Source organism: Anopheles coluzzii, chromosome 2 (assembly GCF_943734685.1).
Source record: "Anopheles coluzzii chromosome 2, AcolN3, whole genome shotgun sequence".
Taxonomy (NCBI): domain Eukaryota; kingdom Metazoa; phylum Arthropoda; class Insecta; order Diptera; family Culicidae; genus Anopheles; species Anopheles coluzzii.
Window position 1 is genome coordinate 102,018,563 of NC_064670.1, and position 22,181 is coordinate 102,040,743.

The window sequence follows — 22,181 nt, forward strand, 5'->3', positions numbered from 1 at the left end:
TGTGTCACAAAGCAGCAGGGTAAGAGCAGTGGTCATGAGGTCATGAAAGAGAGAAATGGAAGAAAGCAAAACATATGAGATAAGTTACGTGTTTTGTGTGCTCCTGCACGGGAGATGTGCATTGTGTTTTCCACCGGAAAGTGCGTTCACAAATCATCCCCAAAACTGCCCGGAAAGTGCCAAAATGGGAACGTGCCGTGTGGCGCTGCATGTGTTGGGAATCCTTATCCGGCAGTGTGCACTGTGCATCATCCCGTGAGGTAAAATGGTGTCCGTGGCGCTGGAACAGCGAAATTAATTACCGTTATAATTAACTAGCCGCCATTCGAAGGGTGAATAGCGTGACACTATGTACAGGACATCGATGCTCTGACACCGACGTAGCTGGCTAGCACGCGGACCTGGAAGAGAAGCGTGAGAGCAGCAGCACAAAGACTGCATTAGCGTAGGATAGGGAATTTGGAGAATTGGTCTTTAGAAGGATCCATCAAACCGCTTGGCGTTCGTGTTGTTTGATGACATTTCGTCGTCAAGTTGATCAAGGAAGCTGCAACACCGCCGCAAGCGCAGATATCTGACGGATCGCTGGTCTTTGTTAATGTGTGATCACCGCGAATGTTTACCAAGATCTCTTTGAAGAGTGTATAGAGGCAGCTATGCATGTTTAACATCTGTTTGACCGGCAGTTTATCATAATGACGCCTCAGTCACCTTTCACGACGAGGTTTTCGGTTGAAGCTAAACGTTTAATTTGCTGGACACAATATCAAAGAAAGAGAAGAAATATTAGAAATTCTCTAATATGACATGCTTTTCGTATGAGAAAGAGATCATTTGAATTCAACTTACACAGCGTGGCAAGGGATCCCAGAGATACAGCACATTCCTTGTAGCCTTTGATTTGAAAAGAAACTTTGATACAAGATTTAGTGTTAGTTTTGAAAGGGATGACGTGGAATGGTTTAAAAAAGAATATAATTCTTTCAAGCTGCTTTTTTTCAGCCATAATATGATTCAAAAAAGGACTAACATCAAGGGTTATGGCGGTAAAAAACATGGTTGTGGTCTGTTTTGAGCTATGATAAAACTGTGATAGTGCGTTAGATGATAGACTTATAGGGGGAGGTTAAACAAACGAATGAAGACCCCTTATCACTTCTCGACAGTTTGAATACCGATTACAGTTCCTAAACACTTTCCATATATTTCGGGTGGAAAATGTGTACTACAATGATGGAGGAACGAGGCTAAGAATTTCTACGAGTAATTTATAAGACAATCATTTTAAGTTACAGTAAAATCACCGAAAGCAAAGGAAAGTAAATGGGTCGAATTGCAACAGTTTATCAGAACGCTATTTACTGCGGCTCTAAAAGTAGTCATCAAATATAAGAAAATTTTGCTTCACAATTTAAGATGTTTCAACTTCAATATGGATTTGGAAATCAAAATTGTCTCGCAAACATGGCCCCGTCAATAGAGAAACATGATGCCCAAGTTTACATTCGCCCCACACCGCAAGGCAGGGCGCAAGACAGGTTGTACAAGCTGGAAATTATGTCAGCCCATGGTCCCTTTTTCACCGAAAAGCATAAGACCCGCAGAGGTATGGAATGTGCGTGCAGGAGTGTGGAAGAGTGTACGTACAGTTGATGCCGAGTTTTTTCGCCACCAGCTCGGCCAGATCCTTGCAGTAGCCCTCGAAGCGCTCGTTCGTCTCGAGCGTTTCGCCCGGTTCCGGCTGCCGCAGCATGATGTACGGCTCCTCGATGATGGTCGTCACGATGTAGGTCTTGTTTCGCTCGTAATGCATGTCCGTCTTGAGGCGGGTGTACTTGGCAACGACCGGCGCCAGTCCGCCCTCGTCCGACCACTCGGCCACCTTCACCATCGCACTGTTGACCGTCATCTCGACCACGTGCAGGGTGTAGTTTTGGCGTTTGCCGTCCTCGTTGAACCTAATATCGCCGGTAAGGCCCGATATTTCCACCTGTCGGGAACCGGGGTAAGTAGCGTAGTTGTCGTAAAACACCGTTCAAAGGTACGCGGTACCCAGTTTTGTTGTGGCGGAGGATGTTTTTGTGTGTGCGTTGATGGCCCAATGCCAAACGATCCATTCGTGGTGGTGGTTGTAGTGGCGGTGATGATACCAATAGACGGAAAGGTGTAAAAGTTGAGCCATTTGCAAGAACGATAAATAGTAAACAGAAAGAGAGAGAGAGAGAGATATAGAATAGGAGAGAGTTAGAAGATGGAGCGAGAAATAACAAACTGATATTAGCCGGCATGGAGGCTGCGATTTTATGGCAGCAAAGGAAACCGAGCACGACCACGCAACAAACGCAGCGTACAAGCATGAGGGCATAAATAAAGACCGGCAGCCATAATAATGTATCTCACGGGTTCATAAATCCTGGCTCGATTTGGCTGAGGTGTACAGCGAGTGAGATATTGAGCCAAAATATAGAATTTTATAAAATAAAAAAAAAAACAGATAAGACACAGTTTCAAATTTCCCAATAAAATATAAGAAATTAAGTAGAAAAATCAATACGATAGCTTTGAATAAATGAACTAAAATCATCTCTCACTGCACGTCCTTTCGACTAGATTGGAAGGAAAACAAATACATGTACAGTGCTTACCTTGCGCAGATAGCGTGAAATTTTATCACCATGCTCCCACGGGGTGACCCAACCCTTGGAGGTGTTGCAGTCGAGCGTTCGGGTCCCGTTGGCGGGCAGATTAAACGGCTGGCCCCGATTGCGCATCGTGTACGCCCGGAACTGGTCCGGCTTTTTGCGCATAATCTTGGAGAACGCTTCCACCAGCACGAACACGGCATCGTACATGAGGGCGGCCTGGGCTGAGATCAGCTCCTTGCCGGCGCCCTGCGATGTGGTCGGATCTAATCGCTTCCATCCATCAAGAAACTCCTTGACGTACTTTTTGCTCGTATCGACGATCCGGAAGCCGGTGATATTGATTGCACCGTACTCGATAACTTCACTCTCCCAGCGATCATCCATCACCTGGTGAGAAGGAAAACGAGAGAGAGAGAGATAGAGGAAGAGGGAGATAAATAGAGATAATGGCAGCAAAACACGCTACGGATGGAGTGACAAGAAGGATGGTAACGATTCACCTAGAGTTCGATTGGATTGCAGCGATGTTATTGCTATTCAGGACATTTCGGTTTGAACTTTTGCAGACAAATAAATCTTATCGAACATGAGATTTGGGTGCAAGTTTTGAGAGGTTTTTGGTGATGTTCAAAGTGAGGATTATTTTCAAAATGCTTGAAACAGAAGGCACAGCTTAAGAACGTATGGAACAAACAGCAGGACAAGAATCTCTCCATGAAACATCACATTTGCAGGGGATAGAAAGAGAAGGAAGTAGCAGCAATGATTCAGACAGCAGCATGAGCATCGATATCAAGTTAATGCATGTAGCCGTCAGCAACGTTATGTGTATGAGCATAAAGATAATAGATAGAGCCATCGTCGGATGATGTGACTTGCAAAACTCGCTGGTTTGGAACCTCCGATCAGCCGTCAGGCATCATTGGCAGTTGCACGCGTGGTGGAAGAGAAGAGGAACCGACACGGACGAGCAGTCTGTTAACGTTAAATCCTATAAATTGACTGGTGCGGCAGATACTGTGCCGAGGTTCAGTTTCCGGTTCTATTAAATTGGTGTGAGCCCACCCGTCGAGCTTCGAGGCAGAGCGGGTTTTGAACAGCACACACTTGATTCACGTTTTGATTTTCGATCCCGGTCAATATTAATACCAGGAAACGGGGAATATCTGCTCCCTTCGCCGATAGCTCTTTAGTGAAATACGAAACATCGATCGAATAAATTGCAACCAACATGAGGCAAGAGACGACATGGGCAGCAGAATGAGAGAATGGGTCTTTTTGGAAAACGTTCGAAGTTAGTTTGAATTGATCCAGAGTTCAGACTCAACATGATTGTGAGAGCAAATTCGGTTGAGCCCTACAATGGAAGAGAGGGGGAGAAGTGGTGAGGTCAACGTGAAGCGGACGAACGAAAGTCAGGAACTGTGAAAGTTAGATAAGATGGTAAGTGATAGATGGAATAAGCATACAAGATAAACGGTACATGATCAACGAGATGGGTCGTTTGGAGGTTGTTGGTAATGGCCGTTTTGGTAAAGCACGGTAAGAACCCAGTCCTGTAACATGATATGCAAGGGAAAGATTGGAAAAGACGGTAGTTTCGGCTAACACAGTGTTTGAAGAAGAATGTGTAAATGGTAGGAAGCTGATATTTAATTTTTTTAATTTGTTTATCTGTTTAAAGTGTATCTTATCCACTTATTTTATCTTATTCATATGACTCATTGAAACTTTTACAACATTAAAAATAAATATTAGGTATTAGAACAAACAATACGAAATACCAGGCGTCTCCATATCTCTACGAACTACTAGGCGACTCCATCTGAAAACAATTATTTTGAATATCAGTTTTAATTTGCATTATTTTCATAATTTAGTCTAATAATTCTCAATATCCAGAAAGAACAATGAATAAAATAGAACAGAAATATTTCCTAGAACATCTTCCGCTTTGCAAAGATTGAACAAATTGATCCATAGGAATCTACAACCTTGAATCTCGAAGACTGCCAACCGTCGACTGCCGTTAAACATGTTATCAGACGAAACCTGCACCTTTGCAATGCTTTCCAGTAGGAAACGAAATGGCAAAACATCGACCGAAACCTTATTATTCGCTTGCAACAGTCGGAATGATTGAGTAAAACATGGTCCCGGTCGGGCTTCGGTCGACATTGATCGCTTGTTGGGCAACGCTAGCAGTCGGGAAACAGTTTGCCTCGCCATATGTTACCTTTATCAACCATGAAAATGAAAGGATGAAAGGAAATCAGGAGTGCTTGGGAAGGGGTGTAGTTCGGTTTGTTTGCGAAGCTTGTTGTGGTTAACCACTTTCGGCTGTGTTTCTGGCTGTGTGTACAAGCACATCGTGACGTGACGGTGTGGTAACGAATTTGGAAACTCCCTTTCGAGTGCAAGGTAAACGGGCGTAATATATTACAGCTGATGACGATGACGATGAAGGTGGTGGCCTTCCGTTTGAGTTGCAGGCGTGATTGCAGCCCAGCAAGCAAACAATAGGTGACCGCTGCCGTATCGGTGGACTGATTGGCATACATATTTTCAGAGTGTGTATGGGTTGGGAAGAAAGAAACACTACGGAAGCTTCAACAGAACTACTCGAATGCAAGTAAGGAGCATTGAGAACGAGCTGTTATTTGAAATACTTATCTGGCCTCAACTATTTGCTGTACAAAACTTTGTTGCTTGTGTACCCTTACTCAAAGAATGCATCGAGATTCCTGGTTTGAGATGGAATGCAAATAACAAATTGAAGCTTGGATAAAATTCAATTTGTTTCTAATACTGCCGAGTGGCTTGTTTTTCACAGACCACATACATGTTTGGTTTGACTTATGATGGAGTGAAAACTTGCTCTGTTCAGACAACTGCCAACATAACTAGCACAATAATTTATTTTATTTTAAGCTTCTCTTGACATCTGAGCTGACGATTGTACATGTTGACAAAACGAATAATATACCAGGTTGATAATTGGTTAGCACAAATCATATAAAATGGTCGAAGGTTTGGAACAATTAATCTGTTGGAATGGTTGAATTTGTAGGACATATTATGGCAAAATAGATGCAAAAATGATTCCAACATGCAATAACCTTTCCCAATTTGCACATTTTTGTAAAAACAGGTTTTTATAAATCCCGGAATAACGAGAAACCAAGTAATAAACGTGCAAATGGAGAATAATGATACTATTGATGGCTGTTCGAGAATTGAAAGCATTCAGCGCCTCTTTACCAGGATTCCCTTTCGTCGTTTGTTCGGTGCTGCCTCACTACCTCCCTATGAAACGCGATTGCAGTTATTCAATCTTCACTCCTTAAGCTTCCGCCGCCAAGTGTTTCAGGCTTGTTTTATTGGTGGCTTATTACTTTCTGCTACTGATGCTCCTGATTTACTCTCGTCCATCTCGCTGTATGTTCCCTCTCGTTCTCTTCGTCCACGTGATCCTCTGTCAATTGAAACACGTCATACTCTTTATACTTTCAATGACCCTCTTCTGTCCTGTTTCAGGTTGTTTAACCACTTTTACTATCTCTTTGATTTCGACTCCTCTCTTAACTCTTTCCGTAACCGTATTTTTTCTTCTAATTCCCTTTAATTATTCTTCTTAGTTTTCTATTACTCTCTTTTTTTTTGTTTTTGTTAAGTTTATGATAGTCTCTACGCTCTACTCTTGTTTTTTTTCTTTTCTTTTTTGCTAGGTCAAGACTAGGTTAGTTAGGCTTAGTTTTTCATGAATTATTTTGTTTATTTGTTAGTATTAAATTAGTTTTAAGTCTATTATATTTAGCCTTGATGGCGGATATTGTATGAAATAAATGAAATGAAATAAGTGAAATGAAATGAAATGAAATAATAATAAAGGAATTACATGGATTAAGAATACATACACTGCACATATTACGTAGAAGGCAAAAGACCATTGTTCATAAAGTTATGCTACCGAAAGCCATCTCTATAATCCTCTTGCTTGTGCTTATACTTGTTTTAAAAAAGGGCCACCAACCTGATGAGTATTAAATTTCATTTTGTGGCTTATTGTCTGCTTGAAAATGAACGAAAAGAGAACGGCATGTGCTCCGGGGCTGATCATCTCATGTAAAAGCTTCTACCGCATAGCCTACACTGCGAAGGTTAATGAATGAAGCATCGGTTTCAAGCTCGGTCTGGATGGATGGATGCGGCCAAAAATAGCTACCCGCATGGCGTTGACGCACTTCAGGAAGAGTAAAGCAAACGTTAACAACTCCCGGTATATCCTGTTTCGCATGCATTGCAAGGCATTTGCTTCCCGAAAAAGGTATACTGAATGGGCAGATTTTAACACAGGGAAATGTTGACATACGCTAGTGGAGCATGAACGCTCGGCAATGTTTGGTGAGGGAGTTTACCCTTCCGTGGCACTGCAAGCTAGATTCTTGTTTCAATGACGCCAGTATCACAGGTTTGAATGCAGATTGCTCGTCCAACTTTGTGTTTTTACTGAAGGAAGAGTTATGCTGCGATGCATTAATGCATGCAAATGGTTTAGGAATAGAAAGATTCATTCATGCTGCATCCTCGGGAAGAGTAGTGTCATGTCCTTAAATTATAATGAAATCCAATTGAAGCATCAAATATGTACGAAACAATTACGAATATTGCTCATTGCAATAGAGAAATCCTTTAAAGAGCACGCACTTTCCAGCACAAATGCACCTGTTTCAACTGAAGTTACAAAGGGGTCGCCTGAAAACTCAACTGAATGCACAGAACTTAATCAGATGAAGTAGAATATTCTCTTTCTGATGCTTTTATAGAGCCTTCAATCAAGCAGTTTGGATGGGAAGAAGTTAAGGTCTTACTTCAAGGTTTAATCGCTTAATTTGTAAGACAGTGTGTCAACGCTACCTCTAACAGTTTACTTGTGTGGTTTTCTCATCAACTTGAAGCGCTCACGTCATATTGGACTTTGACGTTTGATACGACTTGAACTGTGAGTTGAATCATTTGCAAACAACCAATATTCAACAAATCACATGTAAGCCAGCCACATCAATCCTCTTTAAGCCAGCCTGCTAAGATTCTTCTCCATTTACGAGACAAAATATGTAAAACCAGTCAGTGTTTGAATGGCAGTTTTGTGGTCGACTTTTTGATTGCCACACTCAGGATGCTGGATGCCTTACTATTGGTTGCACTATTGGTGTTGTATTTGTGGTTGAGCTAATCACCCCTTGTCGTGTCGTTCTCATTGTGTTGAGACGAAACAGCTAATTCCTTCGTCTCGTGGATGGAAGCAAGAGACGCCAATGTACTTTTAACAACTTTCACGTATGCCCCCCTTAGCGAGTGGGTGTGATTCCTCGAAAAAGCCGGTACCTATGTCTGATTTTCAGTAACGACACGGAGCGGTAGAAGAGGCACACTAAAATGACAATAACTATTGCTGGCCCCTCCGGAACGCACACCATCGTCGGTTGCTTTCCATCGAAATCGGAGGTAATTTCATGCAATGTTAAACAGGAACGCTGCGGCAGACAGCCAATTGCGTGCGCCCTTCTTCTACACGGAAGGTGAAACACTCTGGCAACACACACACACACACAGAGCAACAATCTCATACAATCCATACGCTTTGGTAGTGTTTGCAAAGAGCATTCCCTTCATCTCATTTTTGTCTGCTTGCTCTTGATGGCTTTACAACGTCTACCGAGTTCTTGCAGCGAAACTAACGCCTGGAAACGCTATAAAGGAGAAAACTGCTGAAAAGCTCTCATCAATGACGTCATCGGGCGTGAAAACGGCATTAAATTTGATTTTGATAGCTTTCATGGGATGCATTCGCACCGGCAAAGTGTTGTGTCCGGAGTGCTGTAGTGGGCTGTATGTGTGTCTGTGTGTGTGCCCTTGAGTAATTCGAACGGTCGGTGGATTAAGCTGTACGGTTGGAGGAAGGTTTCTTAAGTGGAAAAGCACGAAAGCAGTAATACTAGTTTTACTGCCTACTGCCAACACTCGCCGGTTCTGCTGAAAGCGCCATGCGGTCGAATGTAAGTTCTCGAGCCTTGATTACCTTCGAGAGCAACTGGATGGAGAGGATTGCAGGGTCATCGAGGGTGTCTTCGGGTGGCAGAGAGTCACACCAGAGCAACAGAGCAATCACGGGTGCCATTTCGAATGGTGCATTGCTTCGTTTCATACCCGTGGGAGCTTGTTTTACTGTTGTGCCATTCCTCCAACATCAACAACAACCCTTTTTCTAGATGAGATTAATTTCACGCCACAGAACGAGGATCGGGGAGAGATAAAAGCGAACAAAAACTAATCACTGCTTTCCATTATTAACTCTCAGTGTACAATCACCAGCTGGTGGGTATTGGAAACAGTGCACACTATTCTCTATGGCTACTTACGCAACTTGCCTAAGATCTACAACAAAATCTGATATGTAAATGTGTTTGGTTTCTAGTGAAAAGAGGGATGCTACGAAACGGACTACAAAAATAACTTCTTGCGATTGTAAAGAACGAAACACTTACCAACCCACTCAGCAGATAGTGGTAGGTGCGTTTGCCGAGCGTGATGTCCCGGACGTGACTGACCACGATGTCCTTGGCCAGCTCGGTGCTACAGTCGAGGACGATGTGCTTCCGGGACCACCGGTTCAGCTCCTCGATGGTGCGCAAAAACTCAATCGCATCGCTTACGTTCGCTATCCGCTTGACCGTCTCGACGTGGAAGGTTTCGTTCCCCGGCCGCAGTCCCTGGTAGATTTGTTGCAGCCGCAGCAGGCCTGTGCGGGAGAATAGGGAGAAGAATTAAGCACGTGAGTGATGGCGGACACGCATGACGAACCCAAGAGTGCTGAAACCCGCTGCTCGAAGGGGGTTCTTGTGACCTTTTTTATCGCCTGATTGGTAGTATTGCTTACGCTGGAGGGAACCGTAAGGTGATGTTAATTGACAAGTGTAAAGGAAAAGTGTGCTCGGCACCGGAAAAGGGTTGATGTGACCCATTAGGATGCGTATCCCTCCAATCAGCGCTCGGTTCTGGGACCGAATGGGCTTTGCTCCGACACGCTGGGCTTGGCATGGCTCAAGGGTGACAAATGAAAATTGGCATACCGTACGTACGGTGAATAAATTGTATTGAATTAAAGCCTTAGGCTCCGTTGTCTCTGGCACTGTTCCTATGCCAAGCGGTACAAAACTGCAGAAGGACTGCATAAGGATAAGCTGAAGAAACCAAAGAAGAATAAACTCAGCCCACTGAGACTGGATAGAAATAGGTCGGGCAAGGGAGCTTCTTGAATAGCGACTCGGTGTTGCTTCTTTCCTTTCGTTTCAAACCCACTTAAACCGACTTGGAAAAGGGAACGAGAATTGAAAGAATGGAGACTATGACGGGTGACTCCAGGGAAAGCACACAGCAAAACCTCCCCGAGATGGCTTAGCAAAACCTGTGCTAGAGTTGTGTGTAAGTGGAACACTTCTACCAAGGACGGATAAAACTCCAGTTTCAGCTTCCGGAGCAAAACTAGCATCACCGTTCTCGATGATGGTTCTTTTGCTTCTACCATTATCACCAATGCCATTAAGAAGAGGGAATGGTGAGGCTGAGGGGGACCGTGTGTGCAAGGGAGGAGAAGACAATAGATAGACTTTAAGTATGGGTGGATGGAATGTGGATGAAATGAAGAAATAAAAGTTCAGTCTAGAAAAAGGTACAAGAGTGCATTTAAATGTTACAAGCAGAGCTGTTTTCTATCATATTTGAGTTTTTTGTTGGCATCTTACAGTGCATATGTCGTGAAAGTTTGCAGCTTAGAAAAAAGAAATTAAAAACAGCCATCACAAGGAACTGAACTTAGTTCTTGTGTAGAATGAATGAAAACTCTCTAGCATAATGAAACGGGGTCTACTTCCGCCGACACGAAAGCGTTCCAGTGGAAGTAATACAAACCTCCATACGTAATATTCGAGCCGTGGCCAAATAAATTAAATGAAATTGAATTAAAAGTTTGCAGAGTACGACAACAGAAAAGGGTACGCATGACCTTTACACGGAGAGCTTTTTCTCTTTCAAATACTTGTCTGCGTGCAAAGAAAAGGGGAATGAGCTAAAAGTGAGGCAAGTAGGAAGGAAAGAAGTTTAAAGAACAGACCACGTGGGGTTTTCTTGCACGTGGTAGGACAATGTTGAGCAAAGAAGGCTTGCGGTTTGACTGGCTGTAATGGTTACGGAAAGAGTAGTTTTAAAGCAAATTATGATTTCATAAGATGAAGCTTTAAGCAATATCATTACCACAAATTCCACAAATTTAACGATACCAAAAGTGCAAAATGAGGTAATAATGCGTTTGACGTAGGTTGTTCTCGATAAATTAAGTGATTTTCTACGCCGCAAAAAGGAAACACAAACTCCACCAAAAATATCAATCATGGGCATACTTAGGCAGGTATGGTTTTGCTTGCCACCGAATACCTACGACGAACTCGAAACCTTTTTGCAAGTTGAGTAATTAAGATGAAATTGATTGAATCGGGAAGCATCAAAAGAGTCCAGTTTTCTTTCCTACTTCTTGAAGCGTTCCGGGAAGGATGGAAAGAAATAAGCTCGAATATTTAGTAAAGGAGGTAATTTTTACGCGGTGCGAAAGTAAAGTTTCCTACCAAATTCTTCGATAATCTATTTTTTGTTCGTTTTACGAAGTTTTTTGTTTAAAAAACAGAGCAACATTTGCCTAAAAACCTGTCGTTATGATTAATGTGTTCGCGTAACAGGTCCATTGTTGATGGGATTAGGTTTAAAAATGTATTACTTAATATACACATTGATTAAGACCTAATACTTATCAATTGAACATTGCCGATTTGTCGATTTTGTATAAAAGATACCTAGCCATATTGGGATCACATTGAGTCACCTAGCTATCACGTTCAACTGTTTTGTGTGTTGATTTAAATTAATGGCTTTAATTATATCCGTACATCACTACATTTAATCTAGCTTGATGCTACGCCTTTGAGCAATTTTAGCAAGCTGATCTCATACAAACGTGTTTAACAGCATGTGCAATTACCGCTTTAAACTTTAAATTACATCTTGGAACTGATCCTTCAAATACCTTACACGCGTTAAGGATCAAGCCCATAGACAAGCACACCAGTTTCCAACAAACAAATTGCATTATCGTATCGGTAACGATCCCTTACCGAAAGCCAGAAAAGTGAAAATATCGCACACACATGTGCTCGAATTCGACGAACTCCTCTCCGCTTTGCTTCCAGTGGTTTGTGCGTTCCCCTAATCCGGCTTTCGCAGCATTGACACTTCGTTTCGCACTTCAACACTACCAGTCAAGGGAAAAGGCTACCAAAACTTCCACATCTCTTTGTACACCCAATGGAATGGAAGGAGGTGTCAATGACAGCAAAAAAAAATATGTAAGCTCACGGAACGGCGTAAGTGTTAGAAGCGGGAAATAGGCTCAATAAAGCGCTGGACAAAAGTTTTCGCTCGCAAAATTTGCTCCGGAGGAAAAGCACACCATGGTGAGGATTTTGTGTTTCCGGCAATGAAATTGGGGCAGAGATGGGATTATGAGGCAGAAACAATCCGAGATAAGATGCGCGGAGACAAACAACTGACGAATGTGTGGCAAAGAGCTTATTTATTTGGTTGGACACCAATCTCATACTAATTACTTCGTGCGAGAAAACATGAAATGTGAACATGTAGTGAGAGAAACCAGAATGGCATTCAGTTGAAATAGCAAATAGAAAATGGAGAAGATTTAAGAGTGTGTTATTGTTCCTTTATAGGAATGAGTAAGTCTTCTTTTGTATTCTGACACACAGAATGAAGTAATCCCCATTAACATCATCATGCATTACGACGTAAAGAAACGGTTGTGTTTCAAATAGGAGGTTAATATAACAACAGACAATTAATCCTTTGTGAGTTAAATCAATTCAATAATTGCGGACAAATTCGTACAATGCAAAGGTTGTTCTGGATATTTGATGCTAGGCACTAGGCAAATCCTTATCAAAGATGGTTCTACTCATGGCTTTGGAACTATTGATGGAATATTAAAGTTGAAATTCACATTTTCGAGCATGTTATTGTTTCATTTTAATTGATGACAGATGTTTGTTTATTGATGTCCTAAGCACCATAGTGTTAAAGCATTGGAAGGCGATCGTGTGCATTTAAAGCGCATTAGAGCCTGAAGTGGTTCGATGTTGTACAGTCCTTACCGACTGTTCAGAGTGCTTCCCATTGATTCTAATAGTAACTTTGTTTTACAAGTTAATAAACTATTGAACTTATGGAATTATAACAAAAATCGTAAAATCATTCAGTGCGATTTATCGACCTTTTTTTTGGATACAATCCGGACTAAATGTAAACAAGCGCTTGACATTCATCGATACCAAAATCAATCCACCTTTCAATCTAGCTTCGAACGCACCGATTCGTCTGCAAACAGAGGCGACTGTTCCTTTGCCATCTGTTTATTTCTCCACCAATCGATTGCTTTCCTAGCAAGCAAAGAAGCTGACAAGCTGACTGCCGTAAAGTGCACAGACGCAACCCGCGCACACGGCAGGAGGATGAGCATCATCAAACAAGGTTTGGAAAGCGTGGCAATGTCGTTGCGCTTTGTTGCTGACATGACATTGTGCCCGATTTGGGTGATTTGACTGGATTAACAACATTTTTTGTTCGTTTGCAGCATACGGTAGAGGATGTCTGTTTCGCATCGATCTGTATTGTGTTCGTGTATTGTTCACATGCATTGTTGTATGGTTCTCTGAAGATGCTGCTGCAATTGTAAACTAGATTTCGTTCGACTAGAGAATTTCCATAGAAATTCATTCTTTTTTTTTGTTTTTACCATCCATGTATGAAACATTCACAGTGCATCGTTACTACGTTAGAATGCTTTATTTTACATTAGTGACTTGGTAGTTGAGATACGCAATAATCCTGAATCCTGATCTAAAGATTGCATTTCAGACACAGGTATGAAGATGCATATTTTGCATTCAAGCTCGAACACACTTTTGCAAGTCGATGAAAGTACTAAACATACACAGCACTCAATAATCGTCTTCTCAAGCACATATGCTTATTTATCCATGCACGCATTCTAGCACTTGTTACGAGATGCGATAGCTAAGGCACCATGTAAATGATGTATTTTGGTCATGCTTTTGGAAATGGCGAACAAGTTTGTTAATGAGAAAAGTTTCTTCATTCACTTAAAGGAAGTGAAGGTCACCTCACGCTCTCCAAAATGAAACTTTCAGCCAGCACAAAATTGTGTCCCACCACATACACGTAACTATTTTGCTCTCTTTACCCTTCCCAACCGTATCCCTTTGCGCTTGCTACATCACAGCGTTGCAAGTTTCGATTCAAATTTTTGGCCACCGGCTGATTCAATCGACCATCATCATGGTCGATACAGGCAGGCATCGTTCAACAAGTTTAATGATACTTCGACCATCCCCGGCAGTTCCCGGCGCCACAGGAGCAACTTTCACGTCAAGTGTGTGGTGGATATTTCAACCAAGCGGCATCGAGCGTATTGACGCTTCATAAAAGATGTAAAGTTTTCTTTTTATCACATTTCAGATTACCCTATTCACTTCCCCGCACGTGACACGTAGACGGCTTCCCGTCAAATCCATTCCTTAGTCAGGGCACGTGTCATAGGTTCTTTGAAAGTAACTTTCAATGGTTCTTCATACTTTGCACATTATTTCCAGCTCTTTTCACTTCCAGGCAGCACTGTTCGCTTGTGGTGCAGATTATTGTGGCGGACGAATTGCCAAATGCTGGAGAAGGTGGTAACATTTAACCAGTGTTGAAATATTCCACGAGTGTCACGCTTCGTTGAGGTTATTAGGATTGCACAAGAGTAAATTACACCTGAATGTGGAATATAATGTGAAAGATATTAGGCTAGAATTATGATCAAAAACGGTTTTGCATTCCTGCGTGTGCTTCATTTTAAAATAGACATGCCTGCGTTCTCTACATGCCAATTTTGATTGGTCGAAAGGCAGCATTGATTCTGTGCAGTCAGAACTTCTTAGTCTTTTTTACTTATGTTCAGCACCTTCAATAAGCTACTCAGTCGGTTCGGGATGTCCACACCATTGAATGGTTTTGTTGGTTGCTCGGCAAACAGTTATTACGTGTAGCGAAAGAAGCTTTGGTTCATAAGAATACGTTCCCTACTGATGCAATGTGTGGCCATGGTCAAGATGGTCTGTGGAGTTGTTTCGTTCAATTGCACCGGTGGAATAGAGAAAACAGCTGAGTGCAATCGACAGAGTGAAGCTTATTTTAATAGAGCAGCCTACAGGCTTGGAATTTGCGTCTCTGGTGAAGTTTTGAGAAATGTTGCACATGACATGAATGAAATTAAATGTCAGATGCTGTGGCATGGTCAATCACACACGTATGGCATGTTAAAGGAGGTTGATATTGAAGAAAATATTATTTCCATACGATACAGTGCACACATCTTGGCTTATTATTGAGAAACTTACGATGATGTATCGCATAGAGCTTTTGTAGGAAACAATTCTGTATCGTCGTTCTGAAAAGATCTGGAAGATATTGTCTTGTGCTCACAAATTTCAAGAAAAAGAAAAGTAGAAAACTCAGCTTGATGTGGTTTGGTAGAAGAGTTGTTGTGCGTTATGGAACTTTTTGATACAGTTCGTATAGTTTGAACTTAGTAACCAAGACTGTCATTCCTGTAACTCCCTGCAGTGTTCAAGCTTATTTAGCATTTACTGACAAGAAGTTCTTCAATGTTCTTGCCTCTGAAGAGCACTTTAATCGTTTGACCCTATTAGTTTTTCTCATCAAACTGTGTTTGACAAATATGGTACGTAGCAAAACTTCAAGAGTTCTGCAGTTGATACTCTTACTTGTATCAATTTCAGTTCACTTGAAACGCAGAGTTTAATGTTATGGAAATTTTCATCCAAACTAACAAAACTGTGTTTATTACCATCGACAGTTAGATGATGAAACGTGTGAAATTGTAGATCTTATAAATTCCTAGTTGAGAATTTTATGAGGTACATCACACCCAACGTAAAATAAGGCACTAAAAGTCTAATCATGGCGTTAATATAAGCCTTCACGGTTGACACGTCTTCCAGACTGACAAACGATGGATCCAATGATCCAGTGCAGTTGTCGATGCCCCAGGGCAAGAAATTCCACCGAATACCCCTCCCAAAAACATCCACATTCACCACCACTTACCGTCATGCGAGTCGTACATGTAGATGATCCGATCCCAGCCATAGTAGCGCACCGTATCGATGATGGCCTGGTAGTGGTCGGGCCGCATGCTGATGGCAAAGTCGAGAAAGCCGGACGAGGGCGTGAGGACCTTCTCCGGGAACCAGGGCGTCACGAACGGCATCTGGAAGGTGTTGCTGTACGGGTGCAGCGTGTCGAAGGAATCTGGCGAGACGGCTCCGAGCATTGCGAACACGCCGCGCGAAAATTGATTGCAAACTGTGGCGAAAGGGAATGATACGAAGTGTTAGTAGACGTTTGATCAATTTACTTCCCCATCTGCAGTGGGTTGAGGCAGTCAAGGTTGATCAAAAGTTAGCTGATGATACATTTGCGTGAGTAAATGAAACAACGTGGAAAACATAAAATGAAATGGGTTCTTGTGATAGGTTGGCACATTTCTTTCGGGTGGATAAGTTTCCGGAGTCTCAGGTGTTCAGGTCTCAGGAGTTTAAGCATACAGGAATATAGAGAGATAGAGCGAGAGAGCGAGAGAGTAATTTTGTATGACAAATTGAATTATTATGCCAACATAGTCTCAAATGAGGTGTTTTCCTCGTACGGAGAATTGTTGTGATCATCAACCCACTTCCATCATCATCATTGATCGAAAAGAACGAATGACGTGGTATGATATGTTTTCGTGGGACATACTCAGAATGTTAGAAACTCATTGTACAAGCTGAATTGGTAATACATAATCTTATTATCGCAATCGCGTTTCTCTCACCCACGGTCGCCGTATTCTGAGAGTGGTGGAAGCTGTCGGCAATGTCATCAACAACATCAAAAAGCCACCATCACACCACATAACGCACTGATGAAACCATATTGGATGTCTCCCGGGCGGCTTCCGCGCAGTGCAGCCGATTGGATCGATTTTATCGAATTGACGGCTGTGCGTAATTTGGCAGTTTGATAAGCGCGATCTGCATGCCAATAACTGTTCGTGTAAAGCTGCTGATGGTATTGGGCGGGATTGTTATTGAATCATAATACAGGATTTTCAGTAGCGATCTGAGGGAGTTATAACATGGAGTTGTCGCCATGCTGAAATTATGTTCTTAAAGTGGCATATATTTGCTTTATTTTCGACCGGCAAGCCATTCTTTGCATTCATGAAATTGTTTGTGAAATTAATATATTTTGCCAAACTCACTGCATAACTTAATCTACTAATTTCCATTGCAGACTACCTTGCACGAAAGAAATAAAAGGGAAGTACATAGCTGATCGCTTGCATAACTGCGCCTGTATGGCAATCTCACAGATTCTGTCCTCTATGTGTATGTTATTCAATTAGAACAAAACAAGGGAGGTTTAAATTAAATTCCGTTTTTTTCCAGAGCCATATACTTGCAGGGAAGCAGATGCCCTCCCGAAGGATGTCTCAATGTGTTATTGTCTTAAAATATCGTTGTTCTCGTGCGTGTATTGTTTTTCTTCGTTGGTTTTTTGGAACGCATGAACAGATTTGACGATTTACTAGTTATTCTTGTGTCGTTTGCAACATTGGTTTAAGTTTTCATTACGATTTAATTATTGATTTGCTGAGCGTTTCCATAACATTTAAATATATTGCACATATTATTTATTACGTCTCAAATTGCCCTGTTTTATGAAATAAAACTTCCACCCTTTGAGAATCGGATTACATTGTCACGCTGATTTATCAACGTAGAGTACACTAAGGATATGTATTTCAAAGCAAGCATGTGAAATAACACATTTTCAATTAATCGGTGCAGCACAAACATGCTCGGCATTTCAAAGGATTAAATATTGAACAAACAATTACAAACCTGCCTGAAAACATCCTAAGCCACTGCTATGAATCTTCAGAAACCATGTTGAATACATCTTTTAGCAAACAACTCTGAACTTGCATACGTGGTTCGAACTTCAGCAAAAACCTTTTTTTACCGCCACATAATTTAAAAATCGCTCGTACAATCTCTGGCGCGGGAATAGCAATGAAAAGAAATCAATAAAGATAATTGGGTGCTTTGACTGAAAAACAATCAGCTTAATGATTTAAGCCCCTGATCATAGAGGATACAAGAATAGTCAGTTGTAACGATTTCATGTTTACAAAACACACGTTTTAAACAGTAAATTTTAAAGAGTACCATCATATAGATGGGTTTCACTTATGTACGTAATATAAGCAATTTAAATTGTTAGCCTTCAGCCCAACGCTGCCTTTCCCGCCCCAAAAGACTGGGCAACAAATAGCTACTGACCTATGAAACTATGAAGCCAATGAGCCCAAAAAGAACCTTTCCATGTGCATGGCCGCCAACTCCATAACAACCATTAAGGCTCTAGGGAGACGGAAGCGTTGTGAGCATCTCATCGATGGCACAATATTCTTCTTTCGCATGACTAAACGCTGTTCGCACGTGTGCTTGCATGGTGATGAAATTTTTCGCTGTAGAGCAATGTTCACAAACAACACCGACCGATGGACGTTGCTGCCAACAGTAGCGTCATCTAATTGAAGGTGATTTGTTGAGATTGCGTCCCAATTTCCAAGCAGGTTGAAATGGAACTAGCTTATGAAATATTCTTAGAGTTTTCTGCACGAGGGCGTATTTCCATTGGCTTGTGTGGACTTGCCGGTTGTTGCTACAGTGAAGTGGCTGTCACAACAAGAAGAGGAACAACAGGGGTGAGGGGTGAAGATGAACAACAGGGACAAACGTAGCCTAAATTTTATCTGAAGATACTCCTCAATAAACATCCACAGCAGACAAAAACCTTACTCGCCATGTGGGAGGAATTATTGTTTTGCCTTAAGCATGACAAAAAGCATTTCATTGGAAATTGTTTTTACGCTCGGTGACGTATTTCAGTTTTGCCGCTTCACTGTGCCACAACTGTAGATTCTGTAGGTTGTAATGGACATGAAACCTGTTTTATCGTGATTCAATGTGTAATTTAACAGGTAGGTTAAGCCGTTTTAAAAGTCAGTGCAGCATGATTGCTTTATGAAGTTATTTATCTTTCCTAAATTTTACTTGTTATAGGTTACTGATGTTCTTAAATTAGAAAGATAAACTAGAAGAATCAACACTTAAGAAAACTCATTCCTACATTGGTGGCCTGAACCGAAGCGATGGAACCGTACCAATCAACATGTGGCAAGCCTATATTTTTCAATCTTCCAAGAATAGACACCATTAACAGGAAAAACACTCTTTTTGCTAGGGAAAGTCCTGTCATGGTAATTTTCGTCACAGAAAATTTGTCTTCCTTTCAAACGATTCTCTTATCCCTCGTTGAAATTCTGCTGCAATTGTAAACCATCGCAATCATCGCCATCATCACCATTATGCCCATTGCAGTAGTTTGTCATGACCTTCCAATTTGCCCAGAAAGAAACCCCAACCACCACCACCAACCAAAAATGTGACCCACTTTTGATGGATGAAGGTAGGGCAACGGATAACCCAAATGATACATGAAAATAGCCTGTGTGGGCGTGCGTCCTTCAGCCAAACACAGGCAAGCTTAAAAGCAAACGGAAGACGAACAAAAAATCAACGGGCATTACAACAATAAAGCTGCTTTTGCTTTAGAATGGCGCGCAAAAGCCGATTGGCAGAGGAGAGATAGCAGCCCACATTCCTTACCACTATCCACGGCAATCAGGGATACACGGCCGGGAACTTAAACCGGGACTAATTCGAAGGGTGAGGCACATAAATCACGGCGACCCCGATTGTGGCCGAAAGGGAGCCCACGGAAAGAATGCCTTAGCCAGCAGGGATAGCCAGTTTTGCCGTGCCAAAATGCGTACATTGAAAGAAGGTGCTTCCCCGCCGCCGAGCATTATGTTGTTACGGATGGTGGTGGTGAAGAAAATCATCTGCTATTCATTCGTCATTCCAACAGATCAGTTGACAGATCGGTAATGTCCCTTGTTCTCGTAACGCCAAGTAGTGGGTGAGCTGTGAGCCCTGGTTGTGAGAAATGTTCCCTTGCTGTTGCTGGTTGCTTTTGAGTGGAGAAAGCGAAGCACAAACAAAGACATAAAAGAAAATGTGTCCACTTACCGCTGTGCTAGGGGTGCGTCCATGGGGCATTTGGCGGTTCTTCTACGTGACCGAGGCAGCAGAAGTACATCGGTAGTTAATGGCTGGGTAATTACCGACTCTATTTCTTCCCGGGCTATTAATGGCTGGGAGCGTACGAAGGGCGCTGTTGGTTGACCAGCTGGTCATTTTGTTAACATTCTTGCTCGTGATTAATTCCATAATGATTGACCGTTTTGTTGCTTCACTTCTCTTTTGGCTGTTCACTGGTACTGCACGGAGCTAAGTGAATGTTACTTGTTTTACGCAACACGATTTTGTGTAAAGTGGACAGGCAAAACAAGACCCGGAGTGGGTCTTGATTGAGTGGATTTGAGGATTGAGGGTTACTAATTTATGCTCTTTTTACTACGTCACGCCTGTACTATTAACTGTTCTAATAGCACTTAGTAAATGGAGAGCTACATTCCAACAACAGCACTTGTTTATGATCACCGTTCTGTGAATGATAGTAACTGTAAATGGCTGCAAAAGAAAGCAATACAATCAATATTACGATTTTGGTTTTACTATGTATACAAGCGAATTGAAAAAAAAAACATATCCTCAAACATAGAAAAACACCTCAGAACTCTGCCTACATGCTTCCTTGTTATCGTTCCCAGCGCGACGGTTCCAATTCAATAAAATTCAATTAACTCAATCCCCATGAGATCCGGTACCCTTGCCGCGAATGGTTGCCATTCGCCAGTTAAAAACAGTTTCCTATTGGCGGAAAACTTTCCACGCTGCGGCAAATCACTTCACCAATTAACACAACCAGAGCAGTGCCAAAGTTTCCATCCATCCCCATAGACTTTCGGTCTCGAAAACTTTCTCGCCGCGCCGTTTTTCCCACCACGTTTGCTGTAACTAGCGTTGTTCGAGGTGTGATGAGTTATGGTGTACTAAGTGGAATGTAATCAAACCACACAGGAAAGGGAAATTTTTATGTGGCACAAAATAGTGTAGCTCACTGTATGGGTCTGTTTTTGTTACTGTAGTGACAAGATATTTTTACTTACATTTTAGTGGTTTCATACTATCAGCATGTTTCACAAAAAATAAAACATAATAGAGATTATGTAAAATTAACTTCTGTTTTCACAATCAATTGCAATACCTTTCACTCACTACACGCTTTGCTATTGAATCACGTCCAAACTACCTGACTCGTCTAGACAGGGATAAACACCAAATTCCTTTCACGAAAAACACCCACTTTAGCAGAACAAATTAAGGTATCGTCCTTCAGAGAAGACCGACATTGCTATAATAGCCTATCAGGTTTGAAAAAATGTCTGAAGGAAAATATGTAGTATGATTTTTTTAAATATCTCGTTCCACTTCTCGTTAGTGCCCGCAATGCCACGCGTCTACTTCGGTTACTAAGGCTTCCGCAAAACAAATTGTAGCCGCCAGTGAAAATACTTCGTGCTGTACTAAAACGCGCTCCCGCTCGGGTGCAGCATCCATGCGCTGAGAGCGAAAACAAGTGCGATAACTTCAGTGCTGTGAGAAGAGAGCTTTGATGGCGAGAGATGGTAGTGCTGGTTTGCAACGAAATTGTTTTGGTATGGTGTACAATATTAGTTCATGTTGATTTACCGATAAGCAATTATGAGGCATACAAAGCATCTTCGATCGTTACACACATCTTTTGGCTTACATTTATTAACTACTTTACGTTTGATATCCAACACTTTGATGACTAAATTCTAAGATATAATTCTGTTGGTAATTTGTTTATTTCTTATTCTTAACCAAGATCCTTGAGTGTGTTTTTTTTTCTTTAAAAATTACAGCTTTTCTAGATCTTGTAAGTATTTCTTAAGGTTTAAGAAATAAAAGCATTTCAATAGAGCATCACACAATAATGTGCTCCATTTTATCCAATGAAACTGAATGCTCTCAAGCCTTATTAGCATAATCGCTTCCATCTCCGCATTATCAATTGATTTCATAAGGAAATCCGCCAAAGTTCAATTAATGTAGACAAAAGGGATCTATGCAAAAAATTTCCACGGATCACACTTGTACGATGAAATTTTACATAGCTTTTGACTTTGGATTAGAGTGTGCGAAAGTCAACAAAAGGAAGCGTAGGAAGGAT

The 22,181-nt window shown here is 41.7% G+C and overlaps 1 protein-coding gene across 1 annotated transcript; it reads right to left on the reverse strand.

The window, feature by feature from the left end:
* Nucleotides 1-1,466: 1,466 nt before the first annotated feature.
* LOC120952617 (glutamate receptor 1-like) lies at nucleotides 1,467-20,529 on the reverse strand. The gene is made up of 5 exons (XM_049606303.1): nucleotides 20,051-20,529; nucleotides 15,954-16,211; nucleotides 9,194-9,447; nucleotides 2,646-3,032; nucleotides 1,467-1,990 (listed from the first exon to the last, which is right to left on the reverse strand). Exons 2-5 carry the CDS (start codon nucleotides 16,177-16,179, stop codon nucleotides 1,580-1,582), a joined length of 1,278 nt encoding a protein of 425 aa, XP_049462260.1. The 5' UTR covers nucleotides 16,180-16,211; nucleotides 20,051-20,529; the 3' UTR covers nucleotides 1,467-1,579.
* Between the last annotated feature and the right edge of the window lie 1,652 nt (nucleotides 20,530-22,181).